Below are 18,556 nucleotides of genomic sequence, written 5' to 3'. Positions count from 1 at the left end.
CGATCGCTTACATGATAGAGGACGAATCAGACGATTCAATGAATTTAAGAGCAACTAAGAGCAATACTGACATTCTGGCATTGAATATCAAGTAATCGAGCATTGAGCAATCCAGCAATGCAGCAATCCGGGCAGTAGCAACCGCAGTTCACCGTCCGAGTCTTAGCTGCGTCCCCAAGGTTCTCAATTGCAGCTTCACAAGGGCAAATGGCACTATTTGTCCTTTCCTACCAAGTGGGCCCTTCCTGATACGGCAACTGTGCTCCGACTGGGCTAGTCATGCTGCTAGTTTACTCGGTATACTCAGAGGACTCTGTCCGGCTTTCACTTTGATCTGACGGAGCAGTCTCCTAGCTCGTACATTTTTTTTTATTTGCCAATCTGTAGTCAAGGAACCGGGGATCAGCTCGGCGTGCATTCCGCGCTTGTCAGTTCCTCCCAGCCTTAGTGCTTCACCCTTATTCTCCAGTCGCCATTCTCCAGCTCAGTCTCCAGCTCAGTCTCCAGCCAGTCTCCAATTCCAGTATGCTCTCCTCACCACTGGCTGGGTCCGGATCAGCTGGAGAGCCAGGCGCTGAGATTGTCTGGGTCGGTCCCAGGACGTTCTGGGACGTCCCAGACTACGCTTATGCCTAATCAGGGGCAATGGAGGGACTTCTCTGCCCGCTCAGCCAACCGTGGAACCTGATCGCCACAGCGCGCATCCCCCACCACGTGCCAGGGCGTCGGCAAAGCGCATCTACCGAAACAACGGGCTGTGCGCGGTCCGGTCGAGGCTGCGAGGGCGCAGGCTGGGCTGCAGGATCCGAGACGGCCGTTGGGATTTGGCGCGATGCTGCGTGATTTCCCTGACCCCTCGACGCCAAAGTCTGGGTCTGGGACCGTTGGTGTCTGGATAAGGCCCTGGCTGGGTCGGCTGGTTTGCACTGGCGCTGCTGCGATGGCGACAACCTGATCGACCGATGGGTTTTAGCTTAGCTTATCGGGGTTCCTTCCAGGGCTGCTAAAACTCTACTTATATTAATCGGCAGACTCGTGGTATGGGGAAGCTCCGATCGCTCGACATTAATCGCTCTTTTAGTCCTCTTTTAGTCCCATTCATCTGCTCGTCTGTCAGTCGTCAATGTGTCTGACCTGTTAACGTTTTGTTAACGTCTTTGTCAATCTCTCTGTAACAGTCTCTGACGGTCTCAACGGTCTTCTGCCAACGAGTCAGCCTCGACTGGTCTCTCTTTATCTCGCCTCGTGAAGTCGTCGAGTCTCTACAATCGTTCTTCAACCATCTTGACCAACGTTTACCTCAACCCACCTTCAAGTCATCCCCAAGTCGGCCTCTATACATCTACATTCCACATCATGAAGAGCGCCATCTCCCCAGACATCTGGGAGACAAAACGCATGCTCATCACGAAGCTTTACAAAGACGAAGAATGGCCGCTCAAGCAGGTTATCAAGCTTGTCCAGACCCGAGACTTCCATCCCAGGTATTTCTCCTCCTTTACTCAGCCAGACTCAACGCGCTAACCCCTGCAGTGAATCCCAGCTTCGCAGCCGGTTAAAGAAATGGCACATCACCAAGCCCTCGCGCAAGAAGTACGACGGCAGCAGACGCCTCTCTGGCGCAAAGAAGAACCAGAATCAGAATCAACCCCAGAGCCAGAACACCATGGCGCAGAAGCCCTTGTCTGACTCGCTCTCACGCCTCCCCTTGTCATCCACATACCACACCCTCCACTCACAACCTCACTCGCAACCGCTCGCGCAACAGCTCTCGCAGCGTCGAGTCGACGAAACCGACTCGTTCTCTGAAACCTCGCGACCGTCAGTTTCGACGGTCCCGGACCTGTCAACCTCACCGGCAAACCGGTACATCCTGCCATCCAGCCCGCACGAGGACGCCAACCCGCCCTTCACAAGCACAAGCGCAATGTACCCGTCCAGCACAATCATGGCCCCGTCAACGCCAATGACGCCGGCCGTATACGGAATGGACGACTCCAAACGTCCTGCCGACGCGCAGCCAGTTTACTTCTACCCGCCCGAGTCGAGCCCGCACGCCTTCCCGGCGACCGCGGCCGTCTCGTACCCGACACATGCCTACGGCCCCTACTCTGATCCCAGCCCGCTGGCGGTCGTCGAGCACCCGCAGCTGGATTACATGGGCTATCACGCCGTGCACCCGTACCTCGCACACCAGAAGACCAACCAATACGGCGTGCCGCTCTCCGAACTGCCTCCGCCGCTGCTGGACGGGTCGTGGGCCAGCCACTACCACGACAGCCATGCCCATCAGCCGTTATCTCCACACTCGTACTATTCAGACGAGGCCGGAGGGCTGCAGTCTCTGGCGCCGCTGGCGCCGCCAGCGCCCATATACCAGACTGGGCATGTCATGTAATTATTATTTTTATTTTTTTTTTATTATTTTATTATCCGCTTCACTTCTCTTCAATTTGCTCCTAGCTAGACTAGAGCCTGGTCAAAGTCTAATAAATTAATTAAACAACATTTGCATGTGCATATGAAAGCTCTGTTTCACTTTCGGTTTAGTTCACCGTTTGACTGTACTTTTGCCCTGTTTTACCTTGATGATTTGACTATTTTACTTCCTTAGTTGTGTCTATCTGCGGCTCCCGCTAGCCTCTCCGTCACTGAGATGACGGTATGACGCAGCCACCATGCCGATTGCGGGAATGAGGTGATTAGGGTAGGGCTCGGGGCAACGGAGATCAAGCGTACTGAATCAATGGATCCGGGCAATCATCGCGTCACATCACCCTTCATTGCCCGAGTCAGGTCACAGGACCAGCTATAAAGGTGGAGCTGGATGGGGTCTTGGCCCACCTGGATACTCTGAGTAATCATGCCATGCTTGATAACGGAGTCTATACTCTCTACGAAAGCGTAGCTGCTCCGTAGCTATCGCTACGGAGCAGCTACGGAATATGGTATCTCCATCTCTCCTCTCCAACGAGAGACCGCCCCAGCTCTGTGGTCTCGGAGTCGTTCCGCTCGTGGCCGTCTTCCAGCCTCCTTCCTCCAGCCTGCCCTCTGTATCCCCGCATTCATTCCGCCCCTTCATGCACAGTCACTATACTGTCACAGCTAGTCTGCTTATCCTCGGATCCTTCACCCCTCTCCCCTCCTCGAGGGTCTAGGGATCGACTCTCGTCACCTTAAACGGTCGACTGTGCGTTAGAGTTCGAAAGTATCCAGATCCTACTCCTGCCGTCGCTACCGGTCCCTACCGATGTATACTGGTCTAACTGGATCCAGTAGTTCCACGGAGCTGGTGCAGGAAATAGAATATATATAAGGATAACCTTTTGATCCTGCTCCACCGTCGTGTCGGAGATACTTCCTCGCGCGGCTAGTTCCCAGCCATTACGCTACTGTGCTCTGTAGATCATGCACTCCACAGCACAGAGTTAACTAGCATGCTTGCTAGCGCCGCTAGTGTGTTCCAGCACTGTCCCACCTATACAGTACGGAGTTTCCAAGGCAACTCCACACTTCACTGAACCACGAGGGCCAAGGCCTTGGAGCTTCGTCTCAGAGTATGAGGGTGGTCCTCTTGCACGGCTGAACGCGCCGGGCAAGTTACAGAATATACTACACAGATAAATTAACTAGCATAGGGTCCTGGGCACTAGCAGAAGCTTTGATTTGGCTCTGATGTGACTCTGTTTGACTCTGATGTGACGCTGATTTGATAATTCACACTTTAAGCATTTGGGCTGAGCAAATATGATTATCTAATGGAGACGAGCTGAGAATGAGCAGATCATCCTGACGTGAGATTCAGTCCCTCTACACTGAGTTAGATAGCCTACCTATCAGTGTCAGAATGTCATGCGGCGACTCGGTGGACCCGTCCAATCAGAATGTATTGATGAGCCGACAGCCGAGGCCATAGAGGAATTGCTGGTTGCCTAGCTCACCGTTTTCTGCCAGGTGTATCCATGGTCATTCTCGTACGGATCTTCCGACTTTTATCCGGACTGCTTGTATCACGAACGGGAGTCTTGCCCAGCGTTTAATGGCCTGGTGCCTTCCCAGGGCTCTGTCCCGGCTGGTGTCCAGGGTTGCGTTCGTTACAGATTCATTCTTTATCCATTTTGGGCCATAAACTTGCAGGAGAGCAGGCGGTTGACCCGACACGCTGGTTCACAGCCGGCCGAAGAGCACGAGGCGAATCGCAGAGCGTTTTTCTCGGGAGTCCACGCGGGAAGCACATCATTTTGCCACTGAGGTTGGTTGGTTGGTTCCTGTGGGAGTTCCTGAGAATTGCAGTATAGTACGGATAGAGTAGTCTGGGTAGAGTAGTCTAGGCAGTCTGGCTAATCGAGATCGAAAGACTCAAGATATAATTGAATAGCTTGATCACATCGAATAAATCGAATAGACTCGATTTCATTGAATAAATGACAGAACTTGATTACATTGAATAACCGTTGAATGGAATGTTAATGGACATTGGATAAAATTGGATAGAAATTGGATAGAAATTGGATAGAAATTGGATAGAAATTGGATAGAAATTGGATAAAATGAACAAAATTAAATAAACTATCTCTTTTAGACTAGTAGGACAGTCAGCGTATGGGCAGTCGTTATTCTCCTAAGTCTAGTGTAAAGGCTAGTAGAGCACTCAACGAGTCTATACCCATAATTTATTAGGAATATCTATGTCTATCCGGTAGCCTGCTGAATGCGTGATTATAGCCTGCTGAATGCGTGATTTACTGCTGCTCAAAAGACGCAACAGTGCTTTAAAGAACGCAACGGGGGCCGTTATTCCCTCAGTCTTCGCGATCGGTCTGGTTATTGCTCTACAGCTTGTGCTCCGACTCCTGAACCCGATAGTCCACGCTCCACGGTTCAGACTGAAGAAGGGAGGTTTCGCGCTGGTCGGATGCGGCGGCATGGTCAGTGCAGGTGAAGGGCATGTTCCTTGGAAGCAGATCTTCACTGGATGATATTATTATGGTTTGCTGGTTCGTCATCGCAGCTTCCATTCTCAGCTGCCTAAACCGGTTAGAACAGTGGATTCTAACATTTCAATAGAACGGTTCGTCTTCATTTAATGCTTCCATTCCATCCATTTTCCACGTGGCTGCTCTAATATAATCCGGGACTACCCATTAGTTAACCATGGCGTCTACTTACGTATCTCCCCCCTCGCAACCGAAGAAAAATGGCAGAAAAAGGCAAATGAAGAAAAGAAAAGATCAAAGAGCTAAGCCATGGCGCAACGCTTGGAGACCCCTCTTTGACTCGCGCCCAGGGTGCGGGGGTTATACTTCCCCAACATGCTAATGGCTTTTGTTCCAGCGTTGTGCATTTTCTACGCTAAGGAATCAGGATCAGTATTGTTAGCGTCTTGGAAACGTTGTCCCTATTGCTTTGTATATGATGTGCAAACGCAGGTGGCGTTGGTTGTGTGAACGCACCTTACAGACACGGACTGGCCCAAAGAGTGGCAATGCCTGCTTAACTTTATGCCAGCCATAACTCACATCATTTGTGGACCCCTACTTGAGGCCTTTCTGCCATAGAATCGGGAAGTGTTGGTACACCGTATATATCGTGTCCGTAAATGAAGATCCTCTGCAGGTACTGGTTATATATAGTGCAGTATATGAAGAGGGCCGTAGTTGTCCATTTTCGACATGATCCAGCACTTTGAATGTCTCTTTCATAGCCTTGTCTGTTGCTTGGAATGCAAAGATGCTGTCCAGCTGATGAGGGCTATTATCTGGAATGTTACAAATATATATTTGGGAAGTTCTTACAAGAACAGCAAGCATACGATGCATCTTGTCCAGCAACGCCGCTAACGAATCTTTATTTTATGATCCCTAACCACTATTATACTAGTCAAGGCGTTTCCCATTGTGACAGTATGAAACAGATGTCTACCTATTAACCTTCTACATCCCACGGCCCAGCTTATGACACCAACGGCAGGTTTCTATAATGGCTCGCAACTCCCCGCAGCTTTGGCTTCCACCGTCTAGGTTGAGCTCACTGGGTTGGTTGCGGAAAATACACCACGGTTTCCTGGTTAAAACCTTGGTTGAGTGCCCGTAATGCGTATTCATACTCTCTGACGATTAGCCAGGGTGAGTCCTCGGGCACGATTCCTCAACAATACGTTATGTATCTCGCATAAAGTAGTAAAGTTCATGCCTACCAAGTCGGAATACTTTCCTTTCTATGGTGGATTGCTTATACCTGAGGAAGGGGAAGCTTCCTTGATCTGAGGCACCGGCTCCTTTCCGTGATTTAGAGTTACCTCGCCAGCCTAACTCACCGAGCAGATCTCTCGCAAGGTCATACTTGTTATCAAGAACATATTGCGAATGTTTCTGCAAGTCTAGCGTACAAACTATACCCTCCCCAGGCTGTGTCGAGGCTCGTGCGAGCCGGACGCAGTGTTATCAAAGAGCATGACGGTGCCAGTCAAAGGAGGGGAATGTCTATGTCTATTCGGTAATGGGGGATCAGAGTTACTTTGAGTCTTGGGTGACTGAACTTGGATCCGCCGAAGTGAGCGAGATACCAATCCCGGCGTATTCGCAAACTCCCACTGGATGGCAGGTATGGCCGCAGAAGGCACCTGGGCACTTATGCAATCGACCGTACTATGCGCACGCGCGAGGTACGACTGCTAAAGGCCAGTCTGGCTCTGCGCAAGCGTTTGCGTTGCCCGTTGCCACTTGCGTGGTCGAGAGTCATGGCAACGTGATGTGCCACCCTATAGCATGATGAACGCTTTTGCAGGGCCGGATTGTCGGAACGGAACCAAGCAATGCCCATTATGCATAATAATGGCGATATTCAATTGGATGCATAACGTCGGAACCAGACATTGTGTCCGGATAGCGGAGGTGAAGTTTGGCCGATGTCGGCATGGCCCACGCCGAGATGTACATCTCGCTCAATAGGGTTGAATAGAGAGACACAATATGCTTCATCTAACTATGCATTGTTTGACTGCAACTCAAGCTGTTGCTCTTCATTGCTTTCTGTGCTCTCGCTGCTGAGCTTTCTGGTCTTATTCATTTGCCACAGTTGGCGGGCGGATGCAGTCCAACGCAATACGATATACCACTTCTGGTAGACGGGCCGCGCGCTCAGTTTTCGTCATCTAGTTAGCTGCTATGTATGTGAGCAAATGTTGTTAAGACACCTCCAATTACTATAGATTGGATACGAACCGAGCGTGCAAGTCTGACACCTCAGAAAGCCGACGAGACGCCAGCGCTTTGGGGCGAGTTGACCAGTCGAGCATTGTATGCTGATATACCGATATCTCGCGGAAAGGTAACATTACTCTTCCAGAAAAAAATACACAAGGCAACCCGACGTTATGATCTTATGATTCACAGGAGAGAGTATTGGTGCTAATCAGTTTCACGGCTGATATTCACTCAAAACGTTGAACGCTCGTCCAACTGACATGGCTAAAAGTGTGTTGCGCATTATCGTGTTGGCAGCGTCTCTATCGGATGGTCCAAACGTACTCCACACTGAGGCACGAGGCTTGTGATGTGGTATATTCACGGGTCGCTTGACGTCCTGACCTTTTTATCGCTGGCTTGTCGCAGGACGCTGGGAATATCCAAGGTTCTGGACTCGGGTATGTGACTCGTCAAGTGGGTTATATGCCTTGGACGGCTCAACTTCTCAAGGCTTTCCAGCAGCGGCACAACCCGCCCTAGTACTAGATTGCAAGCTTGTGATCTGTCCGTTCAATGGTGTATGGCGCCAGAAACTCGCATCAATGGCCAGAACAAGTCCTGCAGCAGGGTAAACGATAAGCCGATCGTCGAGTCTGGAGAAAAAGAAATCAAAGGGAGGGAAATGAAAAAATAAAAAGAAAAATAGAATAAAAATTGAGGAAGAATACTGAAGAAAAAGAAAGAAGAGAAAACGAACAAGATAGAATGGAAAGAAAAGGTCTTTTATTGCTGACGCCTGACGCGCCACAGAAATTGACACGGCGAAGCTCAGCGGTACATAGCTACGTGTCACTGAGATTCCTGTGGTTGCCAGTTTATGATCTCAGTTCGGTGTCGCAGCGTATCTGCAGCTCCAAACTACGAGAGATAGAACAGTACCGGATGTTGCACAAGCCCATTGCTCTGGCTACCAGCATCAGGGCTTCGGCAGATAACCAAGGGAGTGCCGCTAGACCACAAGATTTTCGTGCAACGAGGACAGGCCCACTATCAGGAGTCAGTCCATATCGATTATGATCTTCTCAAGGACAAGCCCACCGCTCCCACGCGGCCAGTGCCCATGTTGGTATGAATTGGTTGCACTTTCCAGGTTCAGGTTCCTTAAAGACGCTCGTCGGTAGGAGAAACAAGCATAGGTTTGGAAGGCTCTCAAACTCCGCTACTGTCTCAGAATGATGGCGCGGTGATCAACGTCTATTTGTCGAAAGAAATGAACCGGCGCGTCATACTCATCGAAGGGCATTGTGCTACCCAGGTTTGGCCGGGGCTTTGGAGAAGTGAAATTTGTCACTGCTCTGGGATGTGATTCCAAATCTCGACTGCGTCAGGTGTGCCGGTCCCAAGCTAGCTGAACACGGGCTCTGGATCTGTGTTTATCAATCAATACTGTAGAGCTGTCAGCATAGATACGCAGGCTAGAATACGATCGTCCTATTACACGGTGCGTTGGCCGCATGGACTTCTACGCCCGATGACCATTGCGGTCACGGCGTAATTTCACGACGCTCTACTCCCTGCTGGCATATTCGGCCTGTACGGAAGGTCAGTTGGCTATCGCTGCTTCCAGCTATTGCTGCCAAAGTTTATGGTCGTGGGGGCTCGAGCCTACGTCTGATGTTGCTTCTTTGGTTGAGAAGGACTGCTTCTGAAGCTGCTCAAGAGATATCGCGGCAGGCTTACGCCGCCGGCACTGTCGACAAGCTCATACCGAGTGATGGCATTCATGGGGGACACTGCAAGCCAATAAGTCATGTTCAAATATGCTGAAATAGACAAAGAAGATGTAAAGAGAGAAGGCTGAATTGATTTCAGAGGCTGAGCCCAAACTGTTACAGTCAAATGTGGACTATGCTAAACAACCCAGTCCTGGCTCCTCTTGCTCCACTGGTGCTGCTCCTTCTTCGCTCGGTTCTTCTCTTTGTACAGCCTTTGCGCCAGCTGTCTGTACAGAAACACGTTCCCTCCGTTATAACGGATGCTATGATCCGAGTCTGTAAACCACTGCACCTGCATTTTCTCCGGCGTCACCCCGTTTCCGATCAGTGTATCCCCCAGCGCCGCCGCGTTCTGGAAATGGACGTTGTCATCGCCGGTGCCGTGCTGGATTAGGAACCCGCCTTCAACGTTCTTGAAGCCGTCCGTGTGACGGATCGCGGTCGTGTTATAGCCCTCCGCGTTTGTCGAAAGTGTCTTCATGTATCGTTCAGTATACATCGAGTCGTATAACCGCCAGTCTGAAACAGGCGCGGTCAGTAAACCAAGCGAGAAGGCACCGCTGTCGGTTTCCAGGACCTTCCCAGTGAGATAACCGCCGTAACTCCAACCCCAGATGGCGATATGCTCGGAGTCAACCCAGTCAAGTTTGGCGGCCTGCTTTGCAGCGTAGACCTGATCCTCTGCCTCGAGCTTTCCGAGCTGCTTAGCCACCAGAGAGCGAAACTCGCGGCCCCGGTAGCCGGTTCCGCGGTTGTCGACCGTCCAGGTCACATACTCAAGCTCGGGGTCGGATGCAATGTACGCGTTGAAATCCAGTGACTGCCATCTCTTGCTGACTTCCTGAGCTCCTGGACCGCCGTATGGAGTGAATAGTACGGGATATTTCTTATCCGGGGAAAACCCGACGGGCAACCGTTGCATCACATTGAGCTTCTCACCACTTGGAATCTCCAGTTCGAAATAGCTAATGTTGGGCAACGCGTATTCCTCCAGCTTCTCGATCAGGGCTGCGTTGCTGGTGAGAGTACGCAGTGGGGCTGTTTGGTTCACAGAGTACAGCTCCTGGTACGGCACACTGGGACCCGCGTACGTTAGAATGTAATATCCGGCCTTTGCAGAAAACGAAACGCTCCAGTAGGCTTCAACGGTATCGTCCACGAGCGGCGTAATCTCAAAGGTCCGATACGACACCGAGTAAAGGTGTCGCTCCGTGCTATGATGCTGGGTTGAGAGATAGTATACCAGCTCCCGCTCCTGGTCAATGCTCACGATGGACGTAACCTCCCACTCTCCCTCCGTCAAGGGGATAGGATCGCCGCCTGAAGTTGAGAAGAGATACAAGTGTGTCCAGCCGGAGTGGTCCGAAAGATCGACATAATAAGCGGATGATGCATCCCCCGAGCCCAAAGCCAAAGGACCAACGTATGAGATTGAAAGCAAGTTATCCAACCAACCGTCGGTCCCGTCACGCTCGTGCGCGATCTTGGTCTCGCCAGAAGCGGTCTCTACGATGACGACCTTCGATTCATCCTGCACACGGTTAAAAGCCTTGACGGCCAGCTCAGTGTGCGTATCAGTCACCCAGGCGACTTCCCCAACGATCAACTCGCTCGGGTCAAACACATCGATTGGAATGGTCGATACGGTGTTGTCGCTGAGCTGAAGGATATTTAACTTGACCGTCGGATTTGTTTCGGACACTTTGGGGTATCTGATGTCGAGCTCGCGGGGATATGGAGGCGCAATTTCCTGGTTGTCCATAAAGTACTGGACGGTGAAGGTGGGTACGCCAGTCTCGTTGAAAGTCAAGAATGCCAGGAGCTCGGAATCGGGCGAGAACCAGAGCGCAAACCGGTCCCCCAGAATCTCCTCCTCATAGATCCAGTCAGGCACGCCATGGAACATGTCCGGCCCACCGTCTTTGGTGATAGCCGTGACAGTCCCGTCAGACCAAGTCCATAAGTTGTTGCCGCGAACGAACGCGATGGAATCGCCGCTTGGGCTCCATTCCGCATATTGAATATCTCCAACCATATCCTCCACAAGCGGCACCGTCTCCAACGTCTCGACGTCCTGGATGTAGTAATCGGCGAAGAACGAGTGGCGGTACTGCTTAGTATAATTCGTGGCCCACAGCACCGCGGACAGGTCCGGGCTAATCCAATAGCTGTATGCATCGGCAGGTATCTTCTCGGCTGGAACGATTGTCTGCGATCGGTTGGTGACAATGCTCTCAATCTTGATGCTTCCATCCTCCTCCTGGTACACATAATCCCCGTCGTTCTCAGTCGCGATCCATTGCACCGAGATCGAAGAAGGCGACAGCGCCGCACTAATCACAGTTTCGTTGAATGTCAAGCGCTTCGATCCGGCGGCTCTAGGCTCGCGCGGTCTCCATGGAGCGGCCGCGGCCTGGGCGACGCTGACCAGGAGAACGGATAGGACGGAAAGCTAGGGCACTGGTCTTAGCACGCGACTAATCCCAAGCAAGTTCAGCCAACAATTCATACCTTCATTTTGCGGTCAGTGCTGCCAGCAATTGACCCCTTGCCTGGGCTTTCGAAATCATGGGAGGGATGGGCGCAATTTAAAGACACCCGGTATGCTCACGCCAGAGCAGCCCCCGCAGCGCAAACACACCCCAAACTTTCGAAGCGGCGTCGGCATTGGCCCAAAATGGGTTCATCTCCATGTCCGTCAGTCAGGAACAATGCGCCAAGCCATGGCTGCATGGCCAACCGCCGATAACCGTAGAGAGAGAAGGCGCGATTAGCGGCATCGCAGGCTTAGCGTTGCAACCCAAGACCTTGCTCGAATTAAAGCAAGACGGCGAAGGACGGTGGGAGATGATAACAACTCCAATGTAGTATGCCAAGGTAAGACCCAGTCACAATGAAATTGGCTTCGTGTTCAAATTGAGGCTTATCAAAGAGAAACACTGGACGCGAGGGGGAGGAGTACACAAACAGCAGGGTCACGTGGTACTGCCAAGGATCCATTGCTCTACATCAAAAGGCTCAGAGCACAGAACTACCATTATCACAGCATCATGCTGCTGCTTAGCTAGATACACTCAAAGTGGATGATCAATCCGAATCATAACCTTGGCGAAATGTTTCCTCTCTTTCAGTCGCCTATACGCATCCTTTGCCTGGGCAAGCTCGAAAATCACGTCATCCATCGCAGGCACGAGCTTCTTCTCATCGATAAACCGCACCAATTCCTTAAACTGGTTGCAGGAGCCGGCTAGAATGCCACGGATAATACAGTTATGTATCAGGGCGGCAAATATAGGTACTGGCTCTGCTGTGCTGTCGCCGACTTGCCCGACCGCTAAGACCACCCCGTCAACTCGTATAGCGGCCAAGGAGTGCGGAAACGTCTCATTACCACCGACGTCGACGACGAAGTCAAAGCCCCTCTCAGCTGGGGTAAGGAGTCGTGCTTCTTTGCCCCAAGATTCTGGATTATTGCGATAATTGACCACATGGGCCGCACCTAGCGCCTTGAGGCGATCGGCTTTCTCGACCGTGGATGTAGTGGCGACGACTGTTGCCCCAGCGGCGACCGCGAGCTGCAATGCTGCTATGCTGACACCGCCTGTACCTTGGACAAGCACCCATGAGTCCGGTCCCGCTTGCTTGCCGTTCAGACCGAAGAGAGCGTTCCAAGCCGTTAGCCAAGTACAGGGTAAGGTGGCCGCCGACAACCAGTCCAACGTTCTCGGCGAATGAACTAGGCCTGCCTCCGGAAACACAGCCCAGGATCGTAATGTGCCATCGCTTCCTTGCCCCATGCTGGCAACTGCCTCTGCAACTCCAGCGTGGGCATCGTCCCCGTGTGCTTCGACGAGTTTGGGGGCGATGTACGTCACGACCCGGTCTCCTGGACTGAACTCGCGAACTGAAGGTCCAACAGCCTCTACCAGGCCAGCCCCATCGCAGCCGGGTACAATCGGCGGAGTTATCGGGCCGTTGATGCCCTGCAAATTGTCAGTAGGAACATGCGAGGCATACGGTTTAGAGTCGCAAATACCATTGGACCGGCTATGACCAGCTCGCGGTAGTTCAAGCTGGCAGCATACATCTTGACCAGAACTTCGTTGGGTTTCAAGTCATGTACCGAGGGTATGTTGACACCCTGTTGATACTCGAGCGATGTCTCGAACCCTTCTTGGCCGTTCAAAACCCACTGCCTGGCCATTGTTCCAAAATTGGATTGATTTCAAATTCTTGATCTTAGGAAAGTTTCTCAGTTTTGATGCAAGCAAGGCAGCTGTTCTGGAGGGAATCGCTGCCCTTAAATATTTCGCATGTTTCGCTTTTAACATTCTAGATCCCAGACTGATTTTCCTTAATCGGTAAATCATTTGCAGCCATCTTCCGAACCTCCGATTATAAGTCGAGCGATCGCTTCTCTGAACTGTGAAATAAAGTATATGCGTGAGGATTCAGGCATGTCGAGGCGGGCTTGGCTCTAATCTGATTTTCCTAATTGGGAAAATCAATTCAACTTCCTACTGACGGTTCGACTACTGCTGACAGCGACGCTGCTGGTTCACATTGAGGTTGGCTCTTGTATTATTCATGCTCGAAGTCAATCTTATATCTGAGTTATCGGCGTTTGCTTATGGACAGGTATTGTGGACTGAGGCTAGTTCTACGGTCTGCGAGCGAATGCTACACAAATCATACTATCATGCAATCATGGCCGCCTTTGAGTTAATCAGTATCGCATTTCTGTGCTTTCTGTGCTGTGTCATTCAAGTCTTCTGTTGCTTGTGCGCTCTAAATCTATATCATATATCTCCCGCCAGAGCGCCTTGATTTGCCCAACAAGACCATCATCTAACTCTGCCCCAATGACCGTCTCCGCGACGCTCAAAGGATCATGCCAGCCATGCCGCTGCATCCATTTTACCGCCTTCGATATCCTATCCACAAACCAGGCTCTTACTGGTGAAGCCGTGTCAGCGGCGATCGCCCCAATCAAGAGCTGGAAGGATGTCAGGTCCATATATATACACCCTCTGATTGGAAATCTACATATCACCTCCTTTAGTTCGCCGGCGAGCAGTGTCAGATGGGCAGCTGATTGTGTCGGCCAAAGGAGGTAAAGTACTAGTTCAATTGATCGTGCCGCGGCATCAATGTGGGGGTTATCAGTTGCTCGTAGGTTGCGTGCTTCGTAATGTAGTCTAGCCAGCGGTTCTTCGATTTCCAGCGCAACAGATATAGAGTTGAGAGAGCTCACTTGGAGCGAATCGATTACCTTTCTCAATCTGATAACACGGTCGCTAATATCTGCCAGCTTTAAGATTCTTCGATCACGCTGTTCACCTAGTATCTGGACAATGCTCTGATACCAGACTCGTGGAAATCCGATGATATTATTAATGGAGTCCCTAAGCTGGGTTAGCCACGCTCAGCCATAATCTAAGATACACCCACTGGACAATGAGATCTATGAACCACGCAGGCAGGCTGTGCGGACCTCGAGACACTCTTTCGCTCACAATGCGGGCAAGACCATCCATATGTATCTTCCACGCAATGTCGTCGTGCACTAAAGAAGCACCCAGAGCCATTGTGATCACGGCACCAAGGACGCCATCTGAGGGAGTCGCTATCGATGTGATTCGCTGTTTAATCAGCCTTACAGCTGTATACGAGTGATAATCTGCCTTTGACTGGCAAGAGTTATCCGGCGACCATTGCCGCACAGCGACAGCAAGCGATGCTTCGACCAGCGCCGGCTCCGAAGCTATAAGGTTAAACCAAGCCGCTTCGCTTGCGCTGCCAGGCGTATGCCTTCCTTCCAGAAAGACTAGCTCCTGGATCTGGTGAACTGTAGTTGTTCAGTCTCGCATGACCGAGAGAAGCTGCTCAGTACGTACAGGCTTCGATGTTGGATGGATTGCAAGGTGCCAATCTCAGCGATGGAGCACCGTCCTCCTCCTCTGTTTGATTTAGTCCTCGCTGCCTTCGCTTTGCGTTCGACTCAGACGCTCCGGCAATAGCGAGCCGTTGACGCCTTTTGGCGAAGTTGGCTCTGGTGATGTGCGCTCTCATCCGCTTGGCAGTTGCCGTAGATAGAGAGGCTCCAGTTGTATTCAGGAAGGTTAACCCAGCTGATTCCATTTTCAACACTTTCTTTAACCTTCCTCAATGTCGAGTTGATAATGAAAGCTCTGACATCGTGGAGGCTCGTGTCAGCACCGTTGGAGGTCAGCATGGATTAATAATGCGCGACCCCTCCAGTTCCCTCATGCTAGTAGGCAGTAAGATGCTGGCTCGCGCTATATCTTGGGAGATACGTCTACTCCAAGTAAGTGATTGTATATTGCTTTCTGAAATTTCAACATCTCAGATCTACTCTTAAATGATCACTCCTAGACTGACAAGTCGGCCAGTTAGCCAAGATCCTGCAGCGAACGTGACTGTGTGGCCCAGGCATGCGCGCTGCTTTTGTCGCAGTGTATAAAGCATGCCACAAGCTTTATCTTCGATAAAAACGATTAAAAGCTATGTTTACGCAATTTGTGCGATTGGGAGCGCACTATGGTTCCTCGTTTTGCAGATTGCGGCATAGCCCGGTATGTGACGTCATACATCACGGCTACGGGTGCTTACATTGGTAGCACACACATCATACCCTTGTGTCAACTAGAGCGGCTCTGATCCTTCACTGGGAAGGCTTTGTAGCGTGTGTAATAGCCTCAGGGCCATTGCCACTTCCTTGGCGCGATCTTCAGAATGTTTGAGACACTTGAGCTCTCCGTTGAGTAAGATCATTCATGCCATGATCTTGGTGGACTGTCTACATCGACAACGCTTATTTTGGGTCCAGATTTAGTGGACACCGTCTATCCTGGCGCCTTTTTATATCCCGTGGATGTTGGAGCACCTATCAATAGGTCTTGGCTGATCGGCGGATCGGCTGGCACTGCCTCTACCAAGCCTCCAAGCCTACCAGATGGCTCCCAGGTATTCCAAGCTTGCAAGATGAGTGACTTATGAACCTACCAAACTCCTCTCGACTCCCTGAAACCCATTTTGACAATAAAATCTGATACCCAGCAGTCTTCAACTTCTAGAGCCATGGAGTTTCCCGCAAACACCCGACGGCGTGTGCATCGCATCTCGATTTACCTCCGCTGTCTCGCACTGATCGCCTCCTTAGCCGCTGTCATCTCTTTTGCATACTCTCAAGACGCCCACGACCGGGGTGTGGTCCTGACGGAAGACTTGGGTCATCATCTAGTCACTCCGGCTACCGGGACGGTATGTCCAAGATTATTACCCATACGACCTTGATATTAACTCGCTTAGACCGAGTACGCGTTTATCTGGTCCCTCATCATCCTTTCCATTGAGTTGTCTTCCCCAGTTACCATCCACCCTGGCATTTACGTTGCGTTCGACCTTCTCGCTTGGACTGCGGTTACCACCGGTGTCTCTTTGTACCTGGCGATGCATGAGCCGTACTATACAGGCGATGGATATACCTGCGGCCGTGACTACCGTGAATATCGTGACTGTGGCGGAAAACAAGTTGCAAACGTCGAGCACTTCGGCACCGCAATGGGATTTCTGGCCGTGTAAGTGACCGGTCGTCATTGGGCTCGTCTTCGTTGTATACTGACCAGCCACATGTAGCGTCATTCACCTTGGGTTCTTCGTTTGGTATTGTCGCGCAACTGATAAGTTGCGCAAGAGTCAGCGCGTGTTGAAGGAAGAGATTTCAAGCCATGCTGCAGCATAAGACCCGTCGGTCTTGCCCAACGTCAATAGTGAACGGAGAAAGGCTGGAGATTCCGAGACCAGGGTTACTCAAGCCTCAGCTGCCTCCTTAGTTGAGATGAAGGCGACGAGCTACGACGATAATGGTTGATGCAGAATGCCCAAGAAATGCCGCCTCAAAAAAAAATATCCTTTGTGGTTTGGCGTCTTGAGTGGCTTTTTGTGGTCTTCGAGTTATGTGCCATGCTGCTCTTATACTGGCCAGCTGGCTCTTGTAATGTTTAATGATTAATACAATGGACAGATGAAGAATGCTCAGGCACCCAGAACTTCAACTTCCCTAGACATAAAACGATAGATACCAACTCAAATTAACAGCAGTTCCTGATCCAAGCTCTCAACCTGCTCAGATATTAGAATATGCACATCACACTTAGTAGAGAGCGAATTGCTCCGCGGCTGTTGGCGGTATACTCTTGAACGCCAGGGCCCACAACGAAACTATATATATCTGCCTCTACGCAATGATTTTTTCAGCGCAACAACATTATTCAATTTTTACCGGCTAAAAGGGATATCAGGATTAACCTTATTTACCAATTATGGAGAACTTCAGCCCTACGATATTGTGGATTCCACTGCTTTCCGCTCTATTCGTCATGAGTATGTACACTAGTAAGGAGCGATAGCAGTAAAGCGCTTCCAGTTCCATACTCAACATCGTGTACCACCCAATTATCATCGGCCACTACTATACTTATCTTTATTCTTATGAGGCCAGTACTTTTGATGGCTATAATGCTCTCTTATCCAAGTACACCAACGCGTAAGTAGTCATAAGAGAAGTGGCTGTAACTTCCCACTCAGCCAAAAAGGGTCCAGGTTGCAGCTCGGTTAGACCTGATTTCTCAAAAGGGTCTCCCACCTTTAAGAGCTGAGTTTTGACTATATACTGGCTATTACTGGTAGGTGGTCACATGACAAGCTCGACATACTGCCCTTCAGTACCGCCTGCCCCTGGGATTCGACCTCGATTAGTCATTATTTAGTAAGCTAGTTGTTTAGATAGGCAGGCCATTCCGGCCACCCAATGAAAGAACTATCCCATCTCTCTTCCCACACGACAGTCTGATTCTGCCGCTGAAGACCGCTTGAAAAAGCCAAGCCAGGCACCCAGGCACCAAACAGAGCACCAGAGATTTCTCAGGCGCGAGCCGTGGAACTCATCGACCATTTCTGGTCAGGCGTGGGACTCATCCACCAGACTTCTCAAATCTCAGCCCCTGACACTCTGGTAACAGGATGGAAGCGAGGTTGCCTTTTGGATTTTCCCGCCACCCAGGGGTTGCCGCATTGATAGCAATGTGAAATCAGGTTCTCCCACGTTTCGGCGGACGTGCCCGATGACAGGCTTGAGATCGTCAAGCGATAATCGCGTGTGAACGCAGCAAGGGGCTGGTCACGGACTCTATTACTAATTCGCTTACTATTTCACAGATTCGCAGCATCTAGTAGGTCGGGTTGATTAGTGCGAACTCCCTCATACGATCAGCAACGAGTCAGCGAGTCAGCGTCAGTGAGTACGACAGCAGTCTCGGCAGACACCCCGCCGTCGAGCGGCAGCGGAAATTGATTCAGTGCCGATTCCGAAAGTAATCCCGGTGGCGCCTGCGGAGGCCTCCGATACAGGAGCTGGAAGGGTGAATTTGTCCGCTCTGGAGGCTGGGTTTCATCGGCCGAGCCTGACTTTTCCTGAACTGGCTTTGACCGAATGGCAGCCGCCTCAGTAGTGCTGCTAGCGAGTCTAGCCTCCGGAATCGGTTCCAGGCGGACACTCCCCGTGCAAATCAG

General features: G+C 51.0%; 6 protein-coding genes across 6 annotated transcripts, besides 1 other annotated feature; 2 read left to right on the top strand and 4 right to left on the bottom strand.

Annotated features, from left to right (window-relative positions):
• Positions 1 to 18,556: part of a sequence feature (contig 1.108 735..352786(-1)) that runs on past both edges of the window.
• On the top strand, positions 1,357 to 2,398 carry ANIA_06437 (Clr5 domain-containing protein; the record flags this gene model as incomplete). Its single annotated transcript, XM_658949.1, has 2 exons — positions 1,357 to 1,484; positions 1,534 to 2,398. The coding sequence occupies 2 exons, from the start codon at positions 1,357 to 1,359 to the stop codon at positions 2,396 to 2,398; spliced, it is 993 nt and encodes a 330-aa protein (XP_664041.1).
• On the bottom strand, positions 4,833 to 5,524 carry ANIA_11508 (uncharacterized protein; the record flags this gene model as incomplete). The annotated part of the gene is made up of 3 exons (XM_050612518.1): positions 4,833 to 5,028; positions 5,454 to 5,489; positions 5,520 to 5,524. 3 exons carry the CDS (start codon positions 5,522 to 5,524, stop codon positions 4,833 to 4,835), a joined length of 237 nt encoding a protein of 78 aa, XP_050466925.1.
• dppIV (prolyl dipeptidyl peptidase DppIV) lies at positions 9,099 to 11,479 on the bottom strand (the record flags this gene model as incomplete). The annotated part of the gene is made up of 2 exons (XM_658950.1): positions 9,099 to 11,414; positions 11,474 to 11,479. The coding sequence occupies 2 exons, from the start codon at positions 11,477 to 11,479 to the stop codon at positions 9,099 to 9,101; spliced, it is 2,322 nt and encodes a 773-aa protein (XP_664042.1).
• ANIA_06439 (zinc-dependent alcohol dehydrogenase family protein) lies at positions 12,037 to 13,166 on the bottom strand (the record flags this gene model as incomplete). The annotated part of the gene is made up of 2 exons (XM_658951.1): positions 12,037 to 12,945; positions 12,999 to 13,166. The coding sequence occupies 2 exons, from the start codon at positions 13,164 to 13,166 to the stop codon at positions 12,037 to 12,039; spliced, it is 1,077 nt and encodes a 358-aa protein (XP_664043.1).
• ANIA_06440 (uncharacterized protein) lies at positions 14,368 to 15,103 on the bottom strand (the record flags this gene model as incomplete). Its single annotated transcript, XM_658952.1, has 2 exons — positions 14,368 to 14,810; positions 14,860 to 15,103. 2 exons carry the CDS (start codon positions 15,101 to 15,103, stop codon positions 14,368 to 14,370), a joined length of 687 nt encoding a protein of 228 aa, XP_664044.1.
• ANIA_06441 (uncharacterized protein) lies at positions 15,686 to 16,856 on the top strand (the record flags this gene model as incomplete). The annotated part of the gene is made up of 4 exons (XM_658953.2): positions 15,686 to 15,949; positions 16,046 to 16,246; positions 16,295 to 16,563; positions 16,757 to 16,856. Exons 2-4 carry the CDS (start codon positions 16,064 to 16,066, stop codon positions 16,854 to 16,856), a joined length of 552 nt encoding a protein of 183 aa, XP_664045.1. The 5' UTR covers positions 15,686 to 15,949; positions 16,046 to 16,063.

The sequence above is a fragment of the Aspergillus nidulans genome, chromosome I, assembly GCF_000011425.1.
Source record: "Aspergillus nidulans FGSC A4 chromosome I".
NCBI lineage: Eukaryota > Fungi > Ascomycota > Eurotiomycetes > Eurotiales > Aspergillaceae > Aspergillus > Aspergillus nidulans.
Note: the sequence above shows the minus strand (reverse complement) of the source record. Positions and strands in the feature narration are given on the sequence as shown.